The sequence below is a fragment of the Vipera berus genome (genome assembly GCF_964194415.1).
Source record: "Vipera berus genome assembly, chromosome: 3".
NCBI classification, from domain to species: Eukaryota; Metazoa; Chordata; class Lepidosauria; order Squamata; family Viperidae; genus Vipera; species Vipera berus.
Genome location: NC_138204.1, coordinates 214,676,410 through 214,684,078, shown reverse-complemented (window position 1 = coordinate 214,684,078; position 7,669 = coordinate 214,676,410). Strand labels below are relative to the sequence as shown.

The 7,669-nt window shown below is 40.5% G+C and overlaps 1 protein-coding gene across 1 annotated transcript in view; it reads right to left on the bottom strand.

Annotated features, from left to right (window-relative positions):
- Positions 1-4,051: 4,051 nt before the first annotated feature.
- ADGRB1 (adhesion G protein-coupled receptor B1) overlaps positions 4,052-7,669 on the bottom strand; it is a gene marked incomplete at its 5' end in the record, with an annotated part of 265,769 nt that continues 262,151 nt past the window's right edge. The window contains one exon of the mRNA XM_081323014.1: positions 4,052-5,753. Within this exon, the coding sequence (XP_081179140.1) occupies positions 5,556-5,753 (198 nt within the window). The 3' untranslated portion in view covers positions 4,052-5,555. The remainder of the gene's footprint in view (positions 5,754-7,669) is intronic.

Sequence of the window (7,669 nt, the reverse complement as noted above, 5' to 3'; positions counted from 1 at the left end):
GTGATCAAAATTCAGAGGCTTGGCAACTGACTCGTATTTATGACCACTGCAGTGTCCCAGAGTCACGTGATCTCCTTTTGCGCGCTTCTGACAAGCCAAGAAAAGCTTCTGACAGCCAGCAGCCGCCAAAAGACCTACCTAACACAATCTTGGGTTGTATAAAGAAAGGCATAGAATCAAGATCACGCAAAGTATTAGTACTGCTTTACAAAATATAGAATATAGAATAACTGAGGTGGAAAAGATCGTGGAGGTCATTGTTCTAACTGTCAGGAAGTTTCTCCTTAGTTCTAGGTTGCTTCTCTCCTGGATGAATTTCTATCCGTTGCTTCTTGTCCTGCCTTCAGGGGCTTTGGAGAATAGCTTGACTCCCTCTTCTTTGTGGCAGCCTCTGAGATATTGGAAAACTGCTATCATGTCCCCACTCGTCCTTCTCTTCATTACACCAGACATACACAATTCCAGCAACCGTTCCTTATATCTTTTAACCTCCAGTCCTCTGATCACCTTTGTTGCTCTTCTCTGCACTCTTTCTAGAGACTCAACATCTTTTTTACATTGTGGTGACCAAAACTGGATGCAAGATTCCAAGTGTGGCCTTAACAAGGCCTTGTAAAGTAGTAGTAACACTTCACGTGATCTTGATTCAGTCCCTCTGTTAATGTAGCCTAGAACTATCTGTCTTATTTAATTCACATCAAACTTCCATAAAAGCCTTCTGCAAGTTTGTTGCTCTGACATAGACCTTTAAACACTCCCCAGCTTCCATTTTTACATTTAATCTATTCGTTTCCGCACATTCCATTATTTTCCTAATCACCTCTTCTTCTGGAGGAGCTTTCAGTGCCTTCCAGTTTTGTGCAAACACAATCCTAGCTGCAGTGGTTATATGAATAATCAAATATGTGTTATCTTTTCTATATTTCTCTGGTAAAATACCCAACAGGAATATTTCTGGTCTTAATTCTATACGTCGTTGTATCATCTTTTCTATCCATGATTTGATTATGTTCCAATAGGTCCACCACATATGATAGAAAGAGCCTGGTATTTGATGGCGTTTCCAACATTTCATAGATCTGTCCTTAAACATTTTAGCTAGTCTTTCTGGAGACATATGCCATCTGTAGAACACCTTGTACATATTTTCTTTATACGCTGTCGCCATTGTCAGTTTATAGTTTCTTTCCCATAATTGCTGCCATCTATCTAATTCAATCGTATATCCAAAATTTCTTGACCATTTTATCATTGACTCCTTAACTTGCTCCTCCTCTAATTCCCTATATAATAAGTAGCTATACATTTTTAAATCCATTTTTCTTCAGTTCCCGTAAGTATTTCATCTAACTCTGTTCTCCCCAAATTAAAACCATCTATTTTAGCATCTTTTTCATATCTAGATTGTATTTGCATTCTCATGTACCAATCCATCTTTATTCCTTGTTCCTCTAATTGTTGTTTGGTTTTCAGCTTCCCCGTGTCTGTTAGTAGGTCTTTATATCTTATAATGTTTCCCATGTTAAACATATTGGGGTGTATTAACGCTTCCATCGTTGAGAGCCAATCTGGAATCCTCAAGTTCTTCCTCTTTATTTTCTCCCAAACCATCAATAAAGAATTCCTGATATGATGTCTTTGGAAATAGCAGTGTATTCTATTTTTCCCATAACATATGAACGCATGCCATCCCAACTGTAAATCATGTCCCTCTAATATCAATAATCTAGTATTCCTCAGTAACATCCATTCTCTCATCCATGACATTACTGCAGCCTGGTAATATAATTAACAATTAGGTGAGCTAAACCCACCTCTGAGTCTTGAATCCTGTAACATTTTTAAATTAATCCTTGCCTTTTTCTCCTGCCAAATATATTTCAAAATTATAAGGATATAGCATTTACGGGGTTAATACAGCATCCTTAGCATTTAGCATTTATGGGGTTAATACAGCATCCTTAGCAGCATTGTATGTAAGAACATGTAGCATTTACAGGGTTAAATGCTATTTCCTCAAGAGATGGCTTATGGGTAATGCAATCTAGCTGTTTAGTAGATCCTATGCTTTCTAGTTAAGTGGGTGAAGCTTCATAGTTTATGGCAGGACTTCCTGGCTTTGTCTTTGTTTTATATCTCTTCACAAAAGAAAGCAACGAGGCTTCTTTGCTCAGAAACAACATGGGGTAAATCTACCTTTAATCTTTTACTATTCCAGAACATGAATTAAAATGTTTTATAATTATGATCCAGATAGCATAAACTCTACAGAATGGTTTTAAACAGACTTTTATTGATCAGGAATCCTAGGCAGACTTACATTTGCTGATAAGTTCCTCCGATCATAAGCATATCTGTCCATCCTGGCAGTGTAACCCTGTAAATGCTATATGTTCTTACATACAATGCTGCTAAGGATGCTATATTAACTCTGTAAATGCTGAATACTCTAACACAGTTCTTAATCCCTAAACAAGATATAAAATGGAGCAGCTGAATGTATACTGGTCCAGCACAGTGATGGTTGGTGACCACCAGAACTTATTTTTTCACACAATAGCAACTTATAGGCTCCACACACCCACATCCCACCATGTTTCCACCAGGCTCCACTCTCTGTAACAGAAGGAACAAGTTAATCCATCCCTGTTATGAAGAAAACATAATCTCCTTTTTTCCCAAATGGTGATGTGATGGAAGGAGTTGGTTCTCAACCCACAAGTCTTATCTTTAACATTTTCAACACATGCTTACTCTATTGCAGGGGTCTTCAAACATGGCCCTTTTATGACTTGTGGACTTCAACTCCCAGAATTCCTCAGCCAGGCACGCCTGGCTAAGGAATTCTGTGAGTTGAAGTCCACAAGTCATAAAAGGGCCGCGTTTGAAGACCCCTACTCTAGTGTATGTCATCTCTACGGAAGGATGCGATTGAAGCCATTGTTGACTAACCCAAACACAAAAAACACAAACAAAAATAATAATTAAAAAAGGAATAAAAATACATCACGCTTTTCCATTATCGGGGGGGGGGAGAGTGATTAAACACAATGAAGAGGGCACAAAATGATCAGAAAAGCGATATAAAACGGAAGTACAATTTGTCAGTTTTTCCTCTGTCTGGAGAAAAAGAGGTTGATTTAAAAACAACAACCCCTGATTATGATTTGTTTTTTTTTCCTTTGCTTAAATATTGCTTAGCATGTAATGGTTAATATGGTACAGAAATGCCAGAAAGAGACAATAGTTTTCCAGTTCCCTATTTCTTTGGACAGGGGCATAATCCCACAAACTTTTCTTTCTTTCTTTCTTTCTTTCTTTCTTTCTTTCTTTCTTTCTTTCTTTCTTTCTTTCTTTCTTTCTTTCTTTCTTTCTTTCTTTCTTCCTTCCTTCCTTCCTTCCTTCCTTCCTTCCTTCCTTCCTTCACTTCCGTTTCATTTTGTATCCTTCCTTCCTTCCTTCCTTCCTTCCTTCCGTTTCATTTTGTATCCTTCCTTCCTTCCTTCCTTCCTTCCTTCCTTCCTTCCTTCCTTCCTTCCTTCCTTCCTTCCTTCCTTCCTTCCTTCCTTCTGTTTCATTTTGTATTCTTTCTTTCTTTCTTTCTTTCTTTCTTTCTTTCTTTCTTTCTTTCTTTCTTTCTTTCTTTCTTTCTTTTTCATGGAAAACTTGAACATCTCTAGAGCCATTCTTAAACTTGAGCTGTCCTTCTTAAGAACAATTGCCAACTATTTTGGGCAGGATAAAATTCTGAGTTTTGCTGAATTCTCAGTGCACCATAAACAGGGTGCAAGAGGAAGCCAGCCATTCAGATTTCAGTGTCTGCAAAATCAGATTATTTACCCAGGAACACAAACAAAGAGGGAGAAAGAATTAGCAACCTCCTACACAATCCCAACCCAAAGGATTACAAAGATTTGAAAGTCAGCTGTGCCCTCACATTTTCCTTCAAAATCAGGGAGGAAAAAGCGCTCGGAAAAAAAAAGCAAAGAAAGTTTGTGGGTTTCAAGTTCTCTTTTTATTGAAGAAAAGGAAAAAAAACGAAGAAAAAAAATAGAGATTTTTTTTCCCCAAGTGAACTTTACTCACTCTGTGTGTTTGTGTGTGTGTGTGTGTGTGTGTGTGTGTGTGTTTTGTCTTGGTTTGTCTCAAAGTCTAAGGCAAATGTTCTATTCAATGTCTCCAGGTCAGTTCGCTGAGGACTTTCTGCTTTGAAGAGTGGATGGGTCAAAAGATGGGGAGGGGGGAGGGGTCTTGTGTCTTTCGAAATGAAAAATAGGAGGAAACAAAACAAAACAAACAACAACAACCCTGAATCCGCAGGAGCCATTGGAACAAAAGCCCACCACGAGTTTCTGGATGACTGACGAACGAGTCAATAGGATGACCTACATTCCTTTTGTGTGTGTGTGTCTGTGTTCATTGTTTTCCTTTTATTTATTTTTTGTTTGTTTTTTTTTTAAAAAAAACCAAAACAAAACACCCTCCCTTTTTACCCAGTAAAGCAGGTTTTGTGGTGGTTGTCCAGTTGAATGGATTTTTAACTTAAGAGGAGTTTGTTCGTTTTCCAAATGTCACACTCCGCTTATCGATGCTGAAGAGGTCGCCAAAAAACAACAACAACCCAATGGAATAGAAGAAAGGGATTTGAAGTTTTCCAGCCCGGACACTTTGTCCGTCTCTCTTGGTTCTCCTTCTCCACGGATATTCTCCCAATGAGGTCAACGGAGGGTTGATGGGGACATCCAACGGGCAGATGTCTTGTTTGAGATTCTGAGGCTTTTCCACTGGTGACGAGGAGGCGTGAAAAGGGGGATGAGTGTTTTTCTCTTTTTCATTCCTCATGGATTCAGGAGACAAAGTGCTAGTAGATTAGCGTCCCATAGTTGGTGCGCCAAAAGTGTGCCACCAGGTATCTTCTCGCTACTCGGTCTCCCATTAACGTTGTTTTTTTTCTGCTTGCCACTTTTTTTTTTTGGTCATTCCTGACATTTGTTATCACCACATGCCTATCCACATCAAAGACCCTCCACTCGTCCCTGGTTTTCCTCTAAGAACATTTGGGAAAGTTTAATTCCTCTTCTTCTGCCCTCCCCAGTTTCCACCCTTCCCTTTGGCCAACCTTCCTTTCTTCTTTGTTACTCGGGGAAAGTCAGGTTTCATTCACTTACTACTACTACTGTGCTCTAAAAAGGAATGGTAATTCCTCCATTTCGGTCTACGGAGAACGTAACCGAGATAATCCTGTATTTTCCTGCAGTTAGGTTTCAGCAAGACTCCAGCTGGCTCAGTTCTCTGCCTTTTAATTCCACATCACGGGCTTTCTTTCTTTCTTTCTTTCTTTCTTTCTTTCTTTCTTTCTTTCTTTCTTTCTTTCTTTCTTTCTTTCTTTCTTTCTTTCTTTCTTTCTTTCTTCTTTTTCTTTTTCTTTCTTTTTTAAAAAAGTTCCTAACCTGTTTGTGTTTTGTTCTTGTTTTGTTTTCCGGTAGGGTGAGGAAAGACACCCAAAGAGTCTTTTTTTTTCCTTCTTCTTCTTCTTTTTTCTCTCCTCCTCCTTCTCAGACCTCTGTCTGGAGGTCAATAATGTCCTGTCCCACCAGGGGAATTGTTGTGCCTGACTTCTCCCATTCCACAGTTTTGAGTTCTAAGGGAGACTGAATCTCAGACTCCATCTCCTTTTTGACCCAAGCTGGGGGCGAATGGACCTTCCGGAGCGTTTCCCAAGGTCTTTTGTTTGGTGTCTGCTGCTTCTCTTGCTAGAAAGGAATCAGGGCACAAAAGGAAAAAGGAAGTGAGATGTCAGAACCAAGCAGGGGTACAGAATACAGATCAAAAGGGTCAGAAGGGACCTTGGAGGTCTTCTAGTCCAACCTCGTGCTCAAAAGGGAGACTTTACACCATTCCAGACAAAGGGTTGTCTAGTCCAGGGGTAAGGCAACCTCGGCTCTTTTATGACTCGTGGACTTCAACTCCCAGAATTCCTGAGCCAGCCACGCTGAGGGGAAAGGGAGAGGTTTCCAAGCAGAGCCGTGCTGGCTCAGGAATTCTGGGAGTTGTAGTCCATGAGTCATAAAAGAGCCAGGGTTGTCTACCCCTGGCCTAGGCCACTTTATGACTCGTGGACTTCAACTCCCAGAATTCCTGAGCCAGCCACGCTGAGGGGAAATAGAGAGGTTTCCAATCTGAGCCATGCTAGCTCAGGAATTCTGGGAGTTGAAGTCCATGAGTCATAAAAGAGCCAAGGTTGCCTACCCCTGCCCTAGGCCTAGGCCGCTTTATGACTCATGGACTTCAACTCCCAGAATTCCTGAGCTAGCCATGCTGAGGGGAAAGGGAGAGGTTTCCAAGCTGAGCCATGTTGGCTCAGGAATTCTGGGAGTTGAAGTCCACGAGTCATAAAAGAGCCAAGGTTGCCTACCCCTGGCCTAGGCCACTTTATGACTCGTGGACTTCAACTCCCAGAATTCCTGAGCCAGCCACGCTGAGGGGAAATAGAGAGGTTTCCAATCTGAGCCATGCTAGCTCAGGAATTCTGGGAGTTGAAGTCCATGAGTCATAAAAGAGCCAAGGTTGCCTACCCCTGCCCTAGGCCTAGGCCGCTTTATGACTCATGGACTTCAACTCCCAGAATTCCTGAGCCAGCCATGCTGAGGGGAAAGGGAGAGGTTTCCAAGATGAGCCATGCTGACTCAGGAATTCTGGGAGTTGTAGTCCACGAGCCATAAAAGAGACGAGGTTGCCTACCCCTGGCCTAGTCTATTTTGGAAAAACCTCCAGTGATGAAAAGCACCCACAACTTCTGGAGGCAAGCTGTTTCGCTGGTTAATCATTCTCACTGCCAGGAAATTTCTAGGTTGTCTCTCTTCTCGATCAAAGTCTACAGAGGATCTCAATCACACTGGTCATGGCTGTCCCAAAGGTGCTTTTCAAGGAGCAGCTGGACTTTCTTCTTGTTGTTGTTGTTGTTGTTGTTTTTCCAAAAGAAGCTGAAGAACTGAAGAAGCTTCTTGGATGAGAAGTGAAAAGGTTTCAAGGTAAAAACCAAGAAAGGTCCAGTTGCCTACTGAAAAAAAACACCACCTTCGGGATTTTCCTTAATAAATTTCTATCCGTTGCTTCTTGTCCTGCCCTCCAGGGCTTTGGAGAATAGGTCGCGTGCCCCCCCGCTTCTCTATGACAACCCCTCAAATATTGGAAGAAAGCTATCATGTCCCCCCTCGTCCGTCTCTTCGTTAGACTAGAGAGGCCCAGTTCCTGCAACCATTTCATCGTATACTTCAGCTTCCAGGACCCTGATCATCTTCGCTTCTCTTCTCTGCACGCTTTCTAAGATCTCGGCATTGTTTCTGTATCATAGCAACCAAAACTGGATGCAGGATTCCAAGTGTGGTCCTATCACTGGAGTATAAAGCAGTACTAGCATTTTACGTGATCCTGATAATGTCCCTCTCTTAATGGAGCCCAGGACTGCATGGTCTATTTTTTTTTATTTTACTTGTTTTATTTTATTTATTTTAATTTATTTTATATTTCATTTATTTTATTATTTTTTATTTTATTTTACTTTATTTTTATTATTTTTTCCTTTTATTTTGTCTTATATTCGTATATTTTGTTTTATTTTTTATTGTGTTTTATTTTATTTATTTTGTTTTATTTTTCTCATTTATTT